This window comes from Labrus mixtus, chromosome 4, assembly GCF_963584025.1.
Source record: "Labrus mixtus chromosome 4, fLabMix1.1, whole genome shotgun sequence".
Taxonomy (NCBI): Eukaryota; Metazoa; Chordata; class Actinopteri; order Labriformes; family Labridae; genus Labrus; species Labrus mixtus.
In genome coordinates, this window is record NC_083615.1 from 10,468,845 (window position 1) to 10,490,743 (window position 21,899).

The following is a 21,899-nucleotide window of genomic DNA, read 5'->3' on the forward strand; positions in this document are numbered from 1 at the left end:
CAGGAGCAGTGCCAAACAGCCAAGTGTCTAACTGACTTAATGCAGATATAAATCGCCATTCCAATCAAGGCCGTTTTATTTGCGGGCTGGAGCGAGGCAATACGTCACCCGCGGTACTGCGCCTTTCCGTCAATAAAATCCTGTCAAATCCGCTGAATGCGTGCTGCATTGAAGACATATGATTTATAATGTTTACTTCCAGGGAAGGGTATTTCTAGCACAATGGGGAGCAAACAAAAAGTTGATAACAGTCAACATTTCAGGTCACAGGCTTCTTACAAATATTGATTTTTTTTTTTTAATGTATTGCCAATGTGCTTTAATTATGATTAGCTTGCGGATGGCGGGTTGTGTGAGTGACAAACAAGTATGCAGGATTTTGATTTCTGAGAACAAGACTACGTTGACAATTAACACGTCATGTTGGATTTTAGCTCAGGTTACTCGAGTCCCTTCGAGTTTCCAAGTCAGAATTCTGACTTCAGGAAACACTCCTGATCATGTACAGACTGGCAACTCAGAATTTCCGAGATCTAAAGTAACACACTCCTATAGTGTCACCTTGAGTCAGGGGAAAACAATTTCCCTTGTTGTAGCTGGTCCTGGATGTTTAAAAGGTTTAATCTTCTAAGAATACTGGATACGAACAACATCATGTCCATTTACAGGCTTTTATAGATGACCAAATCGGGATTACCATCAGAGCTCTAAATGCCACAACATAATACATACTCTATCTACAGGAGGCGCCCAATTCCACACAAACCTAAATGTCCTGACAGTTTCTTTTAATGAAATATTGTGTGTCAATGATTAACAACTGCTTGGTGAAATATATTACAGCAATGTAAGTGCACAATATAAAACATGTCTAGAGTATCCACATCATTGTAAAATCTGCTTTGTTCCTGTAATTTAGCTTGAATTCAGCCCTCTGCTGGGTTCAGCATAGCCAATCCTATTGAAATGTTATGAACACAAACCGGAAATTATATCCACACATAAAAGCCAAGATCCAATCTGATAGTTTTCATTCAGTCAGATGACATTTGGTGCCCTGGAGTGAAATGAGACTCAATTATGTTTAAACAAAATAATACTGAACTCAATTTAGCTTGTTAAGAGATCAAATAAAAAAGATAGTGTTAGGGAAATCAATAAATGAAACATTTATTTTTCTTGGACTTTACACAACAGGAACATTTTTAAAGGGTGAATTTCTCCAAAATATCAAATCATACAAACAGTGAGTGAGAGTAATGTGTGTTTTCCTCATTGTTTACGTGTCATCTATAACTTGAGTTGAATAACAATTTGGAAATGGAGAACGGAAGGCTCCATGACAAAAGGGTATATCTCAAACCAGTGGGAATAAACAGGAAGTTGGAAACGGTTGACTTTTAGGGTCTCTAGTTTCTAAATGTTGTTCTTTATAGCTGATAAAAAAGTATTATGCTTCTCAGCCCTCCATCCATGTATAAGGTAAAGTGGTATATTCAATTAACATGGATGAAAAATGAACACCTGTTAGAGCTTCGATATATGCCTTCAATAGATTACAACCCAATGCTTTCCAGCAGATTGTTTAGATTAGTCTAAGAGTGACGTATTAAACTAAGTGAAAAGCATGCCAAATGAACCTCCTAATGCAATCAGCTAAATACTTCAAATTGAACCATCAAGAGGAAATATATGTAGGAGAAGGAAATGATCTCGACAGCAGCGTGTTTGTCGGTAGGTTGAGCCCTGTATGCAATAGAAAAACATTTTTATTGGTGTTTCGCTGGCGGCCGGAAAATGACCCGGGAAAACAAAGACGAATGGAGCCATTGACTTCAAATACGACCCCTTGAAAGCAACAGCCAGAGCCCTCTCCAATCGCCATCTATTATATTCATGAGTGTATGACCTGCAGGGGGCTCGAGGGGGAGGTGAAAGGCGCCCACCTGCTCCACTCAGCATCTAAGACACTGGCTGCCAGTAGATCAAACAGGCCTCCTCGCTCCCCTCTGTTCTCCTCCTCTCTCCCCGGTACAAGTCCCATATAGGAGATGACTGACCCACTTTTCCTCGCTCCCTCTGCTATTACCTGGAGAAAATAGACTGATATGATGTGTGTGTATGTGTGTGTGTGTGCGTGCGAGTGTGTTGGGAGAACAAAAGCTTCTCATCTTCACTTACTGTACAGAGATGAAGGCATAACTAGGACTCCAAAGAAAGCATGTCATTTCTTATCAAGTGCTCTTGCATGTGAGATTGTCTCTCTAATGGCGTGTCACGGCCTAGTCAGTGTTTTGCTCGTGTGCTGCAGCAGTCGGTGTTAACTGAGCAGACTCGCACGCAGGGCATTAACAAGGGGGATCTCATCGGGAGGGCAGCGTTGATTCGAAACCAACTAGACACGAGACAAATTTGCCAAACAAATGGATAATTTGCCAAACACTGCAGGCCCAAATGAAAGCAGAGGTACTGCATAAATTCCAGCGTGCTGGTTTAAATTGTTTACAATCCTCGGGGCTTTATGGAAGGTAGAGCCATCGCTCATTGTTTTCACAGGATTAGATTGATATTGATTGACTCTGACAGCCAGCATCATGATACTTAGTGGGAGTGACCATTTCTCGTTCACCCTGCTTTGGCTTTTCCTCCGTTGGCTCTTTTTGTCAGACGTCTTGCCGCCTGCCCTTTCTCCCTGCCTTATATTACCCTTATAACATGTTCCAATTTTGATGTTCCCTTAACTCTCGGCCTCCTTCCCTTGCAGACCTCACATGGTGACAGAGTACATGGGCATCAGGAATGAAAGCTTCATGAAGATTGCTGCAGTGGGAACCTGGATGGGAGACTTCGTCACTGCTTGGATGGTGAGATTACAGCTCTTGTGTGTCCTTACCATTAAACAGTCTAATTGGCATAAATGAGATGAAGAGAGATTCAGTTATGCTGCGCTAAAGCCACACATTTGATTTTGAATTCTTCCTTAATGGAAAAACATACTTCCAACTTTTAAGGCATGCTGGCTCGATGGTAACTTGCAGATTTTCATGGTTCGTTTTAAGATGACGTTTTATAAAAAAAAAAAAAATTCCTCACATTTAACAATTCCACGTTCCACCATGATGAATGAATTTTGTGGTACTGAATGAAATCTTTTTCTTTCCTGTTAGATATATAACTTTTTTTTTTATTTCAAAGAGGGACAGATTATTGGATGTTAAATATTGTCCTAATGCAAACAGCCATTCAGGAACTTGGACTGTGATTAGGAGAGTTATTGGTTGAATCAACAAATATGGGAGAATATTTATAAGGGGCGCTGGTGGCCGAGTGGTTAGGGCGCGCAGCCCATGTACAGAGGCTGTAGTCCTCGAAGTGGTCAGTCCGGGTTCAAATCCAACCAACGGCTCCTTTCCCGCAAGTCATTTCCCACTCCCCTTATTTCCAACTCTATCCACTATACTATCTCTTCATTAAAGGCATAAAAAGCCCCCCAAAAATCTTTAAAAATGTATATATTATTAAGATTACAACTGTAAACTGTAAATAACAGTTAATGTACTAGCTGTGATGTCACTGATGGCTTTATGATCTAGCAGTTTAAAGACTCAGGTTTGGCTTTTAGTTTTGTTTTTTTGGAGCTAGAGGTGACCATTACTGGACCGGGGGTTGATACACATTGATACACCTCAATACAGATTACTAAATCGCACTTTACGGTACTGACAAATCGTAAGAAAGCCACATCCTTAACCAAAAAACACACCTTGCTTTCCTTTTCTTTTTCTTTGTATTTAACAAGAAGCAACAATAAGTTGCTTATAGCTGGTTGTTAAAAGAACAGAGGGCTTTAAAAGCACTAATGCATTTGATTTCTCTTTTAAACTTGAGGATGAGTCCATTTTTAAAATATATATGATGGCATGACCAGACAGTGATAGTTTGATCTCTTTTCACCCATGTGAGTTAAAGAGAGTTGCAAACTTGCCAAACACTTGCATGCTAATGGACTGAAAGATTTATGACACACCTTAGCATGTAAAGATCCAATTAATGTGTCATTGTTAGCACATAAGCATGCTAAATTAAGTTCAATTTTTTATGGCATTCAAATAATGTATGGCAGCATCACATAATGGCAACATAAATGAATAGTGTACATTTCTGAACAGGCTTCTTTTTTGCATGCACTAAAGACTTATAGGACTACAAACATGGCTACTTTAAGCCATGTTTTCAGCTCAAAAGTCCTTACCCTTTGTCTATTAGAATCATAGAAGATACAAAGTGTAGCCATTCTTCACACATCCCTTATTTCTAGGTCAGGCGTATCCTCAAAACCTTATAAGACGGACTCTTAAAGCCATCTGTGTCCATCCAGTGCAATCTGCTACCAGACCCCAAGAGTACCATGCAGTTTGATCTATGAAGGGTCAGAGGAAACAATGAATGCACAGGGAGGAACCGAGTGTGTTGGAGGAGAAACCTTCCTCTGTTCATTTGTCAACACAAAGTGCGGAGGAGAGCTCCAGCGGGAGTGGACTACCTGTGGTGGGAGGAGTGGGGCTCTGACACCGGCATGTACACGGCTGAGACAACTTGACAAGCTCCTTCACCGGTCACATTAGTATTCTACAGTACACACTGCAGAGAAAGAGAGCGGCTGGAAGGAGAAGCAGGATTGAGGAAGGGGGGAGGAGGATGAGGAAGGGGGGTAAGGAACAGAGGTGAAGGGGAAATGTGGAAGTCTGGTGGGAAGGGAGACGTGGTATGGAGTGGGGGAGAAAAAGGTAAATCAGGGAGACGAAGGCGTGTGTGTTGGAGAGAGAGGGAAACTCGGCCATGGCAAAGTGCTGATTCCAGAAATTACTCACAAGGTTTTTTTTTTTTTTTTTTGATTAATTCAACAAGGCTCTTTGAAGATGACCTCTGTGTCTCCTCCGCAGGACAGACTTACAGTGGGTCTTCACTCCATGAATGAACAGGATGTGTCTGTTTTTGAAATGCTGCATCACCAGAAACATCCTATAGATCGCCTCATTCAAATTCTTTCTCAACTCCAGCTACAGTATCTGCAGTGAGGCGCTTTATTGACAAACTGACCTTGCCTCTGCAGCAGCTTCACACATAACTGATAACTGTGTGTGGATTTTTATGCGCCGGCATAAAACGCCCCACTGATACAAGTCTGCACTAGTTAAGAAAATTGACCATTAATGACTATTAATGACATTTAGACTGACAGTGAGGGCGGGGAAACGACAGGAATGTTCAAAACATTCAAATGAAACAAAACAATATTTAATGTAGATACACACTCAATAGTAATCAATCACAAATGTATTTATTTATTTATTGTAGGGCTTTCAAACGATTAAATTTTTTAATCGTAACTAATCCCAAAACTTCGATAGTTAATCGTGATTAATCACATTTTTAATGGCATCTTTGAAATTCCATTACCCATTTAAAAATAAAATATGTTCTACTTTTATTTTGAATATTTTTACTGTCTTAAGATGAGACTACTTTGCTTTCAGTTTGAATTCAACCCTGCTTTTATTTTGAAATATAGTAAGGACCTCCTGGTAAATTTAATGTTACGACATTAACTTAACTACAGCAAAAGAAACTTGACGGATCAAAAACTAAATGAAAACAGCTAAAAGGAACAATGAAAGTGTAATGTGTGACGTCATAAGGTGGATATTACTTTTCACTCATCAACTGAGCTGTCTACAGTTTTTAAATTGAAATGAGACGTTCAAAGACCAGCAGTGTCGTTTCTTCCATCATTGTGACTACAGGGAGACGCTGGGGAGGCCTGCGCGATGAGTGTAAAGGGACAAAAAAAAGAATGTGATTAACTGCGATTGAAAAAATGAATGCATTAATTTCAGACCTTAATAAATTGTGATCTCAACCTCTTCTAAACACATATAGCTTCTCTTTTGAATTCCTACCAAACCCTAAGGCTTTCAAAGCGATACCAAAAAGGCCAAGAAGTAGTCCAGCATCCCCCCCTCCCCCAAAACCAAAAGTTGCAACTATTATGCTTTGCTTTTTTGCATTGATTAAACAAACAAGTCATAGTCTAGTGTAATTGAAAGTTGAGCTTCAGAGGTGCTGGTTGGAAAATGTTTGACTGACTTTTGTTCAGTAAACTAAGTTGTTTGCCCCTCTCCCCTCAGATTGAATGCCAAGGTAAGCTAAGGAATACTAAACCTTTTTTTATTTTACATACTTTAACATTCTGGTTTACACTCAGTTGTTGAGAGACATGCTTCTCACACACATAGGCCTGAAATACATGCACAAACAAGATCTGTGGACATGCATACATGGAGAGATGTCAGAAACCCTTTTCACACATACGGAAATCTCCTGAAAAACTCTGGAGATTTGGCTACCCGGAGGGGCTTTAGGCTATGTGTGAACGCAAACAGACGCATTTTTCGCACAGACTTTATCCAGAGTTTCTCCGGCCAGACCCCTAGTATTTTTTCCACAGAGAGTCAGAGTGAGCTGATCTCTGAACGCGGCCGAATATACTCCGGAGATTTCAACTCCAGCCAATGGGAAGAGAATGACGTTTATATACAGTGACTGCCTAAAGTGTCTGCACGCGACCACTACGATCTCCGTGCACGTAATTAAACGGCTGCATTGTGTTTTCTGTTCGTCAGTATGTTGTTCTCCGCTCTTTTGTTGATGTTGTGGAAGGCAAATAATGTCATTATAACGTCGTGTAGCGGACACAGTTGCTTCAGCCGCTACTTCCGCATTGTTTATTTACGTCTCGTCTTACCTCAGGAAATCCCCCGCCCCCACCCCCCTCTGACAGGGATAGTCCCCCGCTGTGAGGAGCATATGTGAACGGCTAGTTCAGGAGAATCTCCGGAGAAGTCCTCCTGTAAATATCTAGATATTATCCAGAGTGCATATGTGAAAACGGCTGGAGTGGGGCTGGTATACACTGCTATGCAGGGAGCGGACCACAGCTGTAGGGGGTTAAGTGCCTTGCTCAAGGGCACCTCGGTAGTACTTGGGAGGTGCCCTGGCACCGCTCCAACTACCAGACCAGCTTCCGTATTCTTTGGTTCCTCACCGGGACTTGAAACGGCAACTCTCTGGTTCCCAACCCCAAAGCCCTACAGACTGAGCTACTACTGCCCCCATTACATCCAGTCATAAGTCATTTAGTTTTTCTTTAAAGCATGTTCTTTTCTGCAGGTGACAGACATGATGCTCCAGGATCAACACTACCCAGACTGGGGCAAAGCAGCCAGAAGGTTCTGGAAACAAGGCAACAACAGGATCGTTCTCTTCTGGTACATTGTCACATAACATGTTTATCTTTTCCTGCATGTATACAATTCCATATCAATTTCTCTCCCCACCCCCCCACTAGCATCTATAATGCATTTTTATTTTCCTGCAATGCTCTGGAGACATGTGTGTGTGGTTGTGTGGTTGTGTGGTGCATGCATATGTGGTCTCTCTAGCCCAGTTGCAGCGTAACACGCAGTCAATAGCCGTGTTAATCTTCCCTCACTCAGTGTCAGCACCTTTAATTAGAGGAACAGGGTGAAAAATCAATGGACACAGCAAGGTCGCGGGGTAAAACCACGGCCCTGCCTTTTACTTCTCGTACCACACACTGTGACCCTTAAATAACTGCTAAACAAACGCTGCACACCATGTCTGATACGCCCATTACAAGAGGGCCAAGTTCCCTGTTTAGATGTGTTACACCACCACCGAATGATCCCAGTGGTACTTATTCACAAAACGTGCTGTCAGTCAGATACGACATGCAAAAGGCCTCTCTAGTGGTTCAGTCTAGGGTCACAGGAAGAGGTGAAGGACATGTGAAGAGGAGGATACGGTTGACGCATTTTGACATCTGTTTGATATGTGCACAGAGAGCTCAAGACACTGACATCTCCGACTTCAAAGACAGCATGTTTTTGCGGAACTGAATCACCTGCGATTAGAATGCAAGCAGGCAAATTATTCCACGACTTCTCTCTGCAGCCCTCCGAATTATTGATGGACGTCCTGACTCTGCACTGTCACAATCGATGCCCCGATTTGACGAGCGGCCGCTTGAAATTCAGAGCTTGGAATATGATTGTTTAATGTGTTGCTGGATGTGTTTCGTCAATATTCACTGAAGGGTCGTGGCAAATTGTAAAGGACAGCGGCAAAAAAAAGAGTCGTCCGTGCTGGAGGAAAAAGAATCCCACTGTGGAATAATAAAAACCCTAAAAAAAATGTGTCTCTGTAGCTGCTAGAGTGGGACACAAGCTGGCAGTCAGTGTCTGCAATGCAGCCAGCTGATGTGTGGAGTGAGAAAACGCACAACAGCGCAGTAATCACTGGGTGACATTGAGACAAACTAGCCTTTGTCAATGTGCCTCGCTTCAGACTGCTGAGAGTTCTTTCCCAGAAAACAGCAATGTGACCTCAAAGAGTGTTATTTAACGCAGAAAAAAATATAGCACTCATTGCATGCTGGTAAAAATGTTTTATTATATCTAAAATATATGGAAATACGTGGAAATATGCCGGCAGTATGGCTCTGAATTGCATTTTCTCTGCATCTACAAACTGACAGTTGTTTCTATATATTCATCTTCTGCAAAGCTTTATCTGCTGCCACTCAAAATCGTTGTTCAATACATTATTGAGTCCATGAAAAGGAGGAGCTGAAAAGCACTTGATTTATTCTTTCTTGCACTTCACATGGACGAGGAAGCAGAGCTGTTTGTCTTCCAGGATAGGCAAAATGAACTGCAGCTCATCCAGTCTGACATGATACAGCAGGAACATTAGATTTATATATAGTTCTTTAAAGGCTTTTACTTTTCTGTAATGTACGCAATCCACTTTCTTCTTTATCTCCTGTTCTCTCACCGCTTTTTACCTTCCTTTCTTCTCTTAATGTCCTCTGCTATAATTTCAATCCTTTTATCTCCTCCTGCCTTTCCTTTCCTTTATCCCCTACTTTCCATGCTTTTCTCCTCCCCTCCCCCACCCCTTCTTATTTCCCCCTCCTTGTCTCACCTGACCTTTCCTTACACCTTCTTCCATCTTCTCCTCTTTCCATTCTTTACCTTTCCTCCCTTCTCACTTCACTTTCTGCCCTCCTTTTATTCTCCATTACTTCGTTTTGACCTCTTTCCTACACTCCTTATTCCCACTTTTATTTCCTCTCTCTACTAATTCATGGCCACTGTCCTTATACACTTCCTTCCTTACTCTCCTTGTCTTTTTGTTTTTCTCTTATCCTCACCTCTCCTGCCCCTCCTTTTCTTATTTCCTGCCATCTTTCCTGCCCTCCTTTCTCTATTTTAATTTTCTCTCTTCGCCTCTCCTTCATTTTCTTTTCTTTTCTTTTCTTCTCCCTTTCTTTCTTCCTCCTTCCTTGCTTCATTTTCCTCTCTTTTTTATTCCTGCGTTCTTTCCTGTCTCCTTTCCTCTCTCGTCCCCTTTCTTTCCTTTTTTCTAATTAATTCCCACTCTTTACCTGCCCTTCAATTGTTTCATTTTCGTTCTTCCCATCTTCACTCCACCCATTTCCTTTCTGTCCTCTCTTTTTCTTCACTCTCTTCCCATTGTGTACATGCTAACTATTTCTTTCCTTCCCTGGATATTCTCTCCTTCATTCCCCTCTACCAATTTCACCCCGTGCTCTTCTCTCATCTTCTTCCTTATCCTCTCATTTCCTTGTTCTTCCTGCTCTTCTTTCCTCTATTCTCATTACCTTCCTTTTCTCTCACATTCCTACCCTTAATCCTACCTCCTTCTCCTCATTACCTCCCTTTTCCTCTTCTTCCTCACCTTCCATCCTCCTTGTCCTCCCGTCCGTTCTCTCCTGTCCCCTCCCTGCAGGACAGTGCTCATCTCTCTGACGTCGGTGGTGGTTCTGGTCATCAGCACGGACTGGATCAGCTGGGACAACCTGAACCGCGGCTTCCTGCCCAGTGACGAGGTCTCCCGAGCCTTCCTGGCCTCCTTCATCCTGGTCTTCGACCTTCTCATTGTCATGCAGGTAGGCCGCTCTCTTGTGGCCAATTAAAACCAGGGAGCTGGGACGCCTCTTGGCTTTCTCTGCTACCCATCATGCCAGCACCCCCCTCCCTCTTTATTCACCAATGGGGCACTGCGGCACAGAGCAGCGAGATTGGGGTGTTTGATCGCTGTCAGATGGCACGGACACAAACGTACGGACACACACACACACACACACACACACACACACACACACAAATACAAATATATAGTTAGAACAAACTGTTGTTTACTCCTTTACATCTTTTTTTAGTCCCTGCATCCCTCTTTTCCCAGACCTCAGCCCTGATCTTACCCCCCTCCCTCCCTCCCATCCCTCCCCTGTGAGCTTAGTTTATTTGCTTTAATGATGACTCATGAGATATTTTTTAAGAGTTTTCTCGCTGTCTCCCCCCACCTCCTCTCTCTTTTTTTTCTTTTTTCCCACCCAATGTCCTCCCTCCCACAGGAGAGCGTGCATCAATAAAGCCTGTGTCAGTGGCTCATGAATATGCAAATGTGTTTGTCTGGGCAAAAAAAGCACACAACTGAGAGAATGAGAGAGGGAGAAGGCTTTTTTCCTTTCCTTTTTTTTTTTTTATTTTTTTAACACCACTAGCCAGGAGCTAGAACCGCAGGCCAATCATGTATGTGGTTTGATTGCGAGCCTAATTCAACACAGCTCCTCCAAATACGTAACAAGCATATTTTGTTGGTGCGTATTAGAGGACACATTTGAAGCCTAATTCAGTATTTGGTTAAACTCTAAATATATGTTCCTCCTCCTCTAATTACAAAGAGCTCCAAATTGCATTCTCTAGTGTTACAAATGCACCAGACCACAGGAATCTCGCACGCACACCACTATATTTACCCTGGTAATGTATATTAGTACAACAGTAGCACGAGAAGTGATTCCTAGACTTACTTATTGAAACAATTCATTATTTTAAGCAGGGCCTCCAGCTGCTCTGGCCAGTAATTACTTCACTCTGTGCTGTTTTTCTCATTTATCTACCCAATTATTGCGATTATGCAGATATATAGAAAGAGCTCAGCCGACAGTGTGCGCACACTTCCTCACAAACATGCAGGTGTGTTTCTGAGACCAGCATTTTGTTTTCCCCTGCAAAAGCCTGAGACCTGATGTGACGCGAAGGGCACGCTCCCTGTTTTGACATCTCTGTTTTACTTCTTTCCGAGCCAGCCCGGACCCGCCGCTCCCTCTCCATTTAACTCAGCGGTATATCATTCGCTCTCACATTCGCATGGATCTGTTTACGACGGGCCTTTCTCATTTTCTGCCCAGTGTACAGCAAGCACGTTTTACTACAGTTATTTATGAGTGGAGTTCAGGCTGCATGGTGACACGGCCTGGACACTACCGGCCGTCGCCATGTTCCACCAGTCGATAAAAATGCACCCACTTCAGCCCACCCGACAGCTTCATCCCCCTCCATGTTGGAGCGCAGGGTGCCATAGCTAATCCCTCGCCTCCATGAGAAAAGATGGGTGTTGTTGTTCACAAACTAATTAATGCCCCAATTAATGACCTGTCTGGATTTGCCTTCAAGCTGGGTTTAACTTTTTTTCATAGTTTTTGGAATAATTGCTCTGCATTTTCCCAACTGAATGTCAGATTCCACTGTGTCCTTTGTGTAAATGCATATACACATTTACATACATGGATGATAAGCTGATGTAACCTGCCCATTTACCGTTCTTATGTTATGGAGACTCATTATTTTGTGGGAAGGGAGGTGCACGGCTTAAAATGTCATGCCTGTTAGCGCTACAGCAACAGATACTGCCGCCATGGAAGAGGAGTAGAGGACTTAATTAATATCCAGGGGGCCATCACCGAGCTGTTATGCTGTTCAGAGATACCGGCATGGGAGACTCCGGATCACATGAGGATATTGTGAATGCAGACATGCAGTAATGTGATGCAGCGAGTGCGAATAACAGAGAACCGAGGGAAAACGTAGCTAATCTAAAAATGAAAACGCTGAAATTGTGTGTGCCTTGTTTTCATTCCTGGAATAGAAATGACAAGTTAATTTGCAAGATGATTAAGTCAGCTCAATAGAAAGAAGTATTTTTAAAACCTCTTCTCCACCTGTCCCGGCATGTGCAATCATAATTACATCATATTGTTATATTAAGTTACTTTTTAGGTGTAGGACTTTTTTTTTTCCTCATTAGAGAGTATAAAGTCATTCTTAACAGGCCCCAGATGCAACTCAGTATTTCTCAGCAATTTAAGACGGTATATAATCTTTTGATTTTGTTTATTTGCTGTCACATTAATAATAGGAAGGGTTAACTGTTCCTTCATGGGTTGACTGTTCAAACCAAAACTCTTATTTTGTTTTGCTAAAAAACAAATTGTCAGGAAGCTGATCATAGAGTTTTTTTTCCAGCTCCTGAAAAGTTCATGTTTTGGCAGCACAGGGTGTTCACAGCATAAGAAAGAAAGATATGCAAATGAAGTTTCTCTTGCCAACTTAAAAAAAAAAAAAAAAAAACATTTCTTGAGTTCAATTTCTTAAACTATTTGCATGTCGAGCACATTAAGAGTTGTCGCTGCTTTCTGCTTAAAGTCACAACCCACAAAAATCCGACCACATAGATTCAGTAAAGAGCAAAGTGACAGCACAGGGCACGTTCGGCTTCTAAATGTCAGGTTCGGGGGGGCCTGTTGATGTGTTATGACATGTTTAAGTCCCTGTGCACATCAGTACACTCCACAGGCCTGTAAGCACACCGTGTAGTCTGCAGTCTACAGTCTGTCACCCTGTTTGACCTGCAGCTGGCTCGTGCAGAGACTCCACAGAGAATTAATATCAGCTAATATGAGAAAGTTCAGTGGAGTGTTCAACATCCACTACAGCATGATACGCGCTTGGCATTTGTCATGCTGATGTGGTAACTTAAATGTGTTCCATTTTCTACAGCTGAGGCTACATTATCAGAGTCAGTAGCTGAATCTAAGTGTATGTGGTCTGTGTGTGTGCGTGTGTTTCAGGACTGGGAGTTCCCTCACTTCATGGGCGACCTGGATATGAATCTACCAGGAATGTCAACGACGCATGTGAAGGTCAAGCTGCCTGTCTGCAAGAGTATCTTTAAAGAGGAGTACCACATCCACATCACAGGTACGGACTGACCCTTGAGCAGCAGCTGCAGACAGAGAAACAGGGACATGCCATTGTTTTATTAGGAGTCCTACTAACGTTTTCTCTAAAGTTCTTCACTGAGTAAACTTACACCCACATTCATAAACTGATTCGATAGCAGAAAGGAATCAAAATGTCCATGAGGCATGCGGAACTTTGACCTATTTCTGACTTGTTTCCACCAAGCCTCCCCTGCTCTAGTTTCCATTTCCCTCCATGTGGGAAACACGCTGATGGTTCAACCACAGCAAACATTTATAATACATGTGTAGCTCATGAGACACACAAGGTGGCTTCACCGTTCCTGGTGTTCCTCCCTGTCGTACCAGACATCATCTTTCACATCTCCGTGTCTGGATGTACTCCATGAGCGAGTACATTTCTCCCCAGTTCAAACCCCCCCCACCCCCCCATGTTTCTCCATTTTGTTCAGCCTGCGTGCACACGGCAACTCGCACCTATAAAGAGATGGCAAAACCAATATTCCGATGCTAAATGTTGAGCGGTTCAAACGCTCAGTGATTCGCAAAAGGTTGTTAACCCTAATGCATTGCATATCCATTAAGCATTATGGAAATGGCTCCGGTGTGACGTGATTGGTTTAACTAAAAGCTTATTAACGCCATATCTCTGCGAGAGGCAGGGGGAGCGGTGTCACGTATCCCCGCAGAGACATCTGCCTGCGATCAGTCAACCTGGGGAGATGCTTGTCTCATGGTAATGTAGTGATCTTGTTAGATGATACTATAAGGGAAGTAGCACCTGCAAATGGATCTATCTGTCTCCATGCATGAGCTGCATGTAAAATAACGGGGGCCCGCTGATAAATTAACTTGACGGCATAGTTGTCTGTCTGACTCCGCCTTCTGAGTGTTTTTTTGGAGTAGACTTTGGACGTTCATCACTCTGTCTGCCTATGTTTCATTATCTGTACAATAGAGTTGTTCTGATATATTTTTTTCCTTCCCAATAACCGTTATGAGATCTTGAATTGGATTGAAGTACTCCTCAATTATTGTTACGCGATGATTCACCTGAAGGCGATTTTTTTGTAAGGTAAAATTGATTTTAGTAACAGATCAGGTCATTGGCGGATATACTCACCCCATACCCCCATTTAAGGCAGTATCGGGTCCCATACGGATAATGGTATCCACATCACTGGACTGGAAAGCCAAAGCCGTCTTTAAGTAGGGCCTGAGCCGCCTCCACTTCCTGGGGAGGTTGAGATCCTGTAACATCTGCAATCTTTCCAAATTGAACCAGCACTCCACAAGGTTTATTTACTTAATAGTAAACCACGGTTCTTTAAATGTGCGACTGTGACCTAATGAGGGATTGAATCTGTTAAAGTATGGAGCCGCCATGCTGCTCCGCGTCACTTTGTGTCACAGCACGTTTTGTGCAGAGAAGCGACCGCTTGCGATACACAATGAATGGGGGCCAATTTTGAGGTCACCTGCAGTGATTGATAGTGGTGGCTGCACTTGAGTCATGACGGCACATGTCTCTGTATTTTATACTGGTATATTCGTCCCAGCAGTATAAAGGACACAGTCTACTTATAAGATGGAAAAAAAAAAGGTATGAACGGTGCACCTCATGGGGCGATGATGGTCTCTTGTGGTTGGTGTGTGCCCCATGTGCAGAGGCCGTGGTCATCCAGGTGGGCGGCCCGGGTTAGAGTCCGGCCGATGGTTCCTCTCCCGCATGTCGTTCCCCACTCTCTCTCCCTGATTTCTGACTCTATCCACTGTCCTGTCTCTGATTAAAGCCCAAAAATAAACCTTAAAAAATAAAAAGTGCACCTTATACACATGATTTTACTGTACATATGATACTGATATAAGCCCCAAATATTTGCTTATCTGTCAAAGACATGGTTTGCAATCTAATTGAAGCCTTGTGTTTGGTTACAGGTAAGTGGTTCAACTATGGAATCATCTTCCTTGTGCTGATTTTGGACCTCAACATGTGGAAGAACCAGATTTTCTACAAGCCCTACGAGTACGGTCAGTATGTCGGGCCCGGTGAGAAGATCTTCACAGTGGAGGAGCCAGAAACACTCGTCCTGTTCAACCACAGCACCCTCACCTACAGGTGGCGCTCCTCCACCATCAATCCCAGCACCAACCTGACCTACGTGGAGCGGGACATGTTCCTCCACAGCCGCTACGTCGGAGCCAGCCTGGACATCAAGTGCCTGGCCTTCATCCCAAGTCTGGCTGCATTCGTCCTCTTCGGCTTCTTCATCTGGTTGTTTGGGCGATTTCAGGACAGCGAGACCTTCACCGAAAACCAAGACAAGACGTACGAGAGGATAAAGAGGAAGTCGCCATCTGAGTACAGCAAGGAGATGGGCGTGACGCCAGAGGAGATGCATTTGACAATGTGTGACAGTCTCAAACGATCTGGAAACCCCATGCTTCTCTCAGTGGATGGACCACACTTCGGTGCGACGCCCTCTTCAAACTCCACCATTTCTATGGAAACCCAAGAGACACATCCGAGCATTGTGATTGACAGTGCACCACAGGAGGAGGAACCAGCAGTCTCTTATGATGTCAACAAGCTCTCTCCTTGAACCAAACGAACATCTGAACCTCAAAAAAAAAAAAAAACTGCACACAAGTTGAAGATGTCCAGATCTTAACGAGTGGCTTTTCCTCTGAAAACTGTTCTTGAGATTGAGGAAAGGGACAAACTGATCTGTCTCGATGCTCAAGCGAGGCCTGATGGCTTTTACAGTTGAATTTGTTTGAATATATTTTTGTAAAACTATATTTTCAAAAGCCTCTTCAACGGCACCAGTTCTAATAATTAACACATCTTTTGAGAACAGAATGCACACTTGTAATTGACATTGTGCTCGCTCTGATTTTGCATTTTCATATCTCAATTTTGTCATGGTAAACTATACAACTTTGGTGCATATATAGAGGAGTTTTTCTACAGTTGTGACACTGCGGTTTGGTGGTTTTTATCGTATCAAACCAGTGTGACAGCTACATGAGTGCCTTTGTTTTTCACATGTTCAGATACAGAACTGTCTATTATTATTATTATTATAGGCAACAACATGGAAGATGTCCTAGTCAGTGTTACCTGTAATAATGTCTTACAAAAGCTTTCATATCATGCAGACGGATATTACCTCATTTTATCCCCAGACTTTATGAATTTTGGTTTATTCTGTAGTTGCTTGAATTTTAATGCATAATTCCTCTCGCTTTGAAACGCCATAATTTCAAGATCAAATGCTGGCTGATGACCTACTGGTTTTCACCCACTTGATTTTCGTCGCGGAGATAATAAATGAAATCAGCAGTGGATCAAATAGCAAACCAACAAGCCACCTCGTGATTGCTCATGTGGCGGCTGCACCTGGACTGAATAGCAAACCGAGTCAGGAGGTTGGTTTTGCCCTTGGCATAAACATACCATTGAAGTGCAGGGGAGGCTCCCGCTCCAAAGCTCAGGGCTCCTTTGTGTCTAGATAAACCTTAAAAAAGTTTCAGACGCACTTTTGAAGTCATGGTAAATGCATGAAAAAAAATATTTATTTATTTAAAATGTTATCTACTGTTAAAAGAAACATGATTTCGGTTGCAACTGAAAACTGCAGCATTTATCTTTCCAATGGCTTTGAAGGTTTTCACTGCGTTTTTACATAATTCCATATGTTTGGCAGACTCTTCAAAAACAATATCTGAAGTTTTTAGTCCAAACTTGGATGACCTTCAGTTCTCTTTCACAGAGTGCAGATACTAACTTCAGTATATTTCTGCAGTACTAACAGTATTTTTTTCATATAAGTTTGTCATATGGAAGTGATTTGTTTGCATAGATATTTAACCAAAGATACCAAGTCATTCAGTGTTTTTCACTAAACAATATGCTACTTTTAGAACAGATATATTCACCACACAAAGACTTGAACAATATTATGCATCACTCTGTAATATAATGGACTGTAATCTACTGTATTAATGTCTTTGGAATCCCCCTCCCCCTCCCCACCTTCAAAAGTAACCTTTTTTTTTGTTCCCTGAATTCTAAAATTCTTGCAGATGTTTGTTTAACCCGATGTGCATTCAAAGTATTGTAGCCCAAGTTGTGCCAGTGTTGAGTTATAACCAAATTATGAATTGGTTAATTTTAAAATTAATTTTAAATACTGGAATTAAATTTTAAACATTTATATTTAAATACCGAAGTAAAATAATAACAGGTAAAAGATTATAAAATATGTTAATTAATGATTCACATCTTAATTCAGTCTTCTGAAGACACCATTAATTATAGAATTTAAACTTGAAGTGACTTTCATTTTATTCTTTTACATTTTATTCTGGAACATGTCCGCCTGTCATAATGCATCTCTCAGTTTTTTTGCTTCATTTTTTGTATATGCAGTTTTCATTTCATTTCATGAAGAGGTTTCTCTTCAACTTGTGTGAACATGTTTTTTTGTGTTGTAATAAAAACTGCAGCAGGTAGGCTTTTCATTGGCAAGCTGCTGTCTATTGTTTGGAGGCCTGGCCAATCAGATCTCCTGCCGCCTGTAGGTGGGATTACATTTTGAAGTGATTAATTGCCTAAATATCTCTAAATTAAAGAGAGATGTTTATATCCAAGCAAAAACGTAGTGTAAACATTAAATATTTAACAGAATACATAGTAAAAAGAATTTAGAAAAAAATACAAAAGAAATATTAATTGGTAATAATTTAATGAGTTTAAATGTAACTTTAGTCAATTCATAGTTGTTGTTTTTTAATGGAATAATTTATGATTATAATTTATGATTATAATATATGTGGCATTTCCATATTTAATATCCAGTTGCCCACTACTGACTCCTTACAGGATCTCCCTGTGTGTGTGTGTGTGTGTGTGTGTGTGTGCCATTGTGGAGGCAAAGGTATCCATTTGTGTCTACTGTATATATGAAGGATGTTTTATACCTACTGGTGCATGTTGTGTGTGTATAAATGTGTGTGTCTGCGTGCATGTGTCCACTGAAGGCTCGTGAAGTGTGTAGGTGTTTGCTGCCACATTTGTTTTTGACAAAGGCCATTCTGTGAAGAGGTCAATTTATTAAGCATAATAGCTTAGCAGCATTTTGTTCTGTAATGATCCTTTTATACAGTTTCGCTCCGAGGACATTTGATATTAGTGTCTCATAAAAGGGCAGTACCTCTTTGGACTTTAAAGGAGGTCTAATATGGTTGGAATTTATTGTGTTTGTGTCAAATTTGAGTGTTTCCTCTTTCTTGTTCATAATATTTGTATTTATTTCTGTCACAAGACAGACACTTTACTCCAGTTCCTGGGTGTTTGTGCTTTATTAAAGGAGAGTACATCTCCTGTCAGTGTATTCTCAGTGTATTGTATGTCTGTTTTACCTTCTTTTACCAATAAATTATTACATTTCTGATATACTCTTTTTTTGTTCTTACCATTTGTGATATTAATATCTGTTTGTTTTAACAAGCTCTCTCTTGTTATGTAATTTCCAGAGAGAAAAGTTCTGCTTTATGTTTTTTTCATACGCTTGGGAAATTGTTGCCAAGCAACAGCACAGGTCAAGCTTCTTGTAGCTACTGACCCAATTAATACAGGCAATATGAGAAATAATGATACAATGTTCACAAGGACACTTGGATATGTAGCCACCATAAATATGACACCTGGCTCAGATTAGTGTCTGCTGGTTGATTTATGCCAGTCTGCACTCTGCAAAAATTTAAATAGGCCTATGTGTGAATTTGTTATGTGTTTTGTTTCGAGGTAGGATTTTATGAGCGATACGTGTTATCCATAGTTAGGTGCGATGTGACGGTTTAAAAATTCCTAAAACAAGTACTTAATGATCACACAAAAGATGAAATAATAATTTATTAAAATTTAATTAATTGAAAAAAAAATGAAGCAGTTAAACAGGTTTGTTATAATAAGTCATTAGAATTAAATTAATCAAAGATATAAGGAGCGTAGAAACTGAACATTGCTTCTCCATGTTTGGTTCTGACTGGGGACAGAGAGCAGACCTGTCCCAGACGGCCTGAGTGGCCTGGATGGTTCTTAGTCAATCAGAGGTACACTAATGTATTTTGGTCCTAAACAATTAAGCTCTTAATAAACCAGCAGCAGTATTTTAAAATCTATTCTCTGACAGACTGGGGGCCAGTTTAAGACCTCAGAAATGAAGGTATGTCATCCATTTTCTTGGTCTTGGTGAGGACTTTAGCAGCAGCATTCTGAATCATGTAGTTATCAAACTGATGTTTTAGGCAGACCTGTAAAGACACTGTTACAGTAATCAAGTCAACTGAAGATAAAAGCATGGACAAGTTTTTCCAGGTCCTGCTGGGACATAAGTCCTCTAATTCTTGATATATTAATCAGGTGATAGTAGGCTGACTTTATAATTGTCTTAATGTGGCTTTTAAAATTTTGGCATGAGTCCATCACTACACCCAGATTTCTTGCCTGGTCGGTTTTCAATTTTACAGACTGAAGCTGCATCCTGACTCTTAATCGCTCCTACTTTGCTCAAAAACAACTCAGTTTTGTCTTTGTTTAACTACTGAAATTTTTCACACATCCACTCATTGATTTGTTCTATGATTTGTTCCGTGATTGTATGGGCCATTCTAATATAGATCAATGTGTCATCTGCGTAGTTATGATAATTTATTTGATTGTTTTCTATAATCTGAGCTTGAGGGAGCCTGTAGATGTTAAACAGAAGAGGCCCCAGGATGGAACCTGGTGGAACTCCACATGTATTTTTTTTGTTGCTAAGCTCTGAAGTTAGCTATTGGCACAAATAAGTCTTTGTAATTTAAGTAATGTTCAAACCAGTTCATTACTATGCCAGAAATTCACACCCTGTTTTCCAGAAGGTCAAGTAATATATTGTGGTCAACTGTGTTGAACGCAGTACGCTACTGAGTTCGAGAACAATTAAGACTGGGGTTCTGACACTATCCGTGTTTAAACGGATGTCATAAAACACCTTAACCAGAGCTGTCTCAGTGCTATGATTTTGATGAAAACCTGACTGGAAGACATCAAAACAGTTGTTCAGTGTTTACTGTTAAAAAGCAGCTTTATGTGGCGCTGGGGGCACAATGGTTAGTGCGCGCACCCCATGTATGGAGGCTATAGTCCTCAAAGCAGGCGGCCCAGGTTCGAATCCGGCCTGTGGCTCCTTTCCCGCATGTCATTCCCTACTCTCTCTCCCTGATTTCCAGCTCTATCCACTGTCCTATCTCTCCATTAAAGGGACAAAAAGCCAAAAGATAAATCTTTAAAAACAGCTTTATTGATTATTTTACTTGACAAAGGAAGATTTTATATAGGCCTGTAATTGTTCATTACTAACTTGTTTAGATTGCTCTTTTTTAATAGTGGCTTGATGACTTCTGTTTTCAGGGCCTGTGGGAAGACATCTGAGAGCTAGGAAGGACTGTTAACGGTTCAGCAGGTAAAAGAATAACCTGTGACCATAATACCACAGGTTTAATCTCTGCAGCAGTCCATCATCAGTTGCCATGTAGCCATTATCCTGTGATACGTTATTTGATCCACAATACTGAACCCAGCATTGAACAGTGTAGAAGCAGTGCGAACACCCAAGGTCTCACCGTTTCTTCTTGTTTGTCTGGGAGAAAATATATCTCATTGCCAGAGAGTATTAGCTGTTTGACTGAAGCCTCCTCTAAGTCTGCCATTGGGCTGAGAAATTAGATATTGATTTTTGGAGGACCATGCAGTAATTGAGAGACCACATCAAAACCAGAGTTACAAAAATGTTTGTGTGGTGCTGGAACCTGACAGCCATGTTGTGTTACCTGTGTATTGACTACTTCCTCCATTTAGTGGATACATTTGTGTTTTCATTTGTTGCTTTTGTGATTGATTGCATTTTGCTTTTAATCTAGTTTTTAACACACTTCTTTTTCCTTTTCTTTGCACTGTCTTAAGACTTTTTTTTACATTTCAGGTAATTTACTGTGTCAATATTCACATATCTTTTTGCCATATATAAAAAAAACTACAAACATGGCTTTGAAAAATATGAATTGCTGTTGCGTTGTATTTACAGCTAAATATAAACCAGAGAATCCCCAAGAGAAGGCAAGCCACAGCTACAGATCAACTGGAATCTCCTTTACTGTCTTTGAGCTATCCTCCAATCAGATCACTGTATCATGTCCTGGCATGGCCCATCACTCTGTGCTGACAGCTCCGTGACTCTGGAAGACCCTGTGAAATTTATCAGTGCAGTCAGTCTCAGCCAGAGAGCAGGTCCTCCCCCTCCCAGTCCTTTCAGCAAGCCTGAGATGGTTTCTGTCCCTGATGGCCATGAGGGAAACAGAATTCTGTTCCTTTCTGCAGGTTTCTGATACCTCGGATAAATCTCTCAGCACATCCAACAACTCACTTCCAGGACCAAATCCCAAGATGTGGGTTTGCGATAATGATGTCTGCTTTGCTAGTCGTCTGCTGGGGAAAGTCAAACCAGTTTTATTCTGATTCTTGGTAAAACTGAAGAATTAAGCAGTGAATATTTAAACTCACTTTGAGCTGCTGAATGGCTCTGTAGCAGCAAAACCTTAGACAGGAACAGACACTAACGTCAAAAAGTTTTTCCTT

At 41.3% G+C, this 21,899-nt stretch overlaps 1 protein-coding gene across 2 annotated transcripts in view; it reads left to right on the top strand.

The window, feature by feature from the left end:
- The window catches only part of tmem117 (transmembrane protein 117), a 48,505-nt gene extending 29,829 nt beyond the window's left edge, over nt 1-18,676 (top strand). For both annotated transcript variants that reach the window (XM_061035815.1, XM_061035814.1), the window contains exons 4-8: nt 2,765-2,864; nt 7,231-7,328; nt 9,895-10,054; nt 13,082-13,211; nt 15,152-18,676. In XM_061035815.1, coding sequence (XP_060891798.1) covers nt 2,765-2,864; nt 7,231-7,328; nt 9,895-10,054; nt 13,082-13,211; nt 15,152-15,816 — 1,153 coding nt within the window. In that variant the 3' untranslated portion in view covers nt 15,817-18,676. The remainder of the gene's footprint in view (nt 1-2,764; nt 2,865-7,230; nt 7,329-9,894; nt 10,055-13,081; nt 13,212-15,151) is intronic.
- Nucleotides 18,677-21,899: the final 3,223 nt, after the last annotated feature.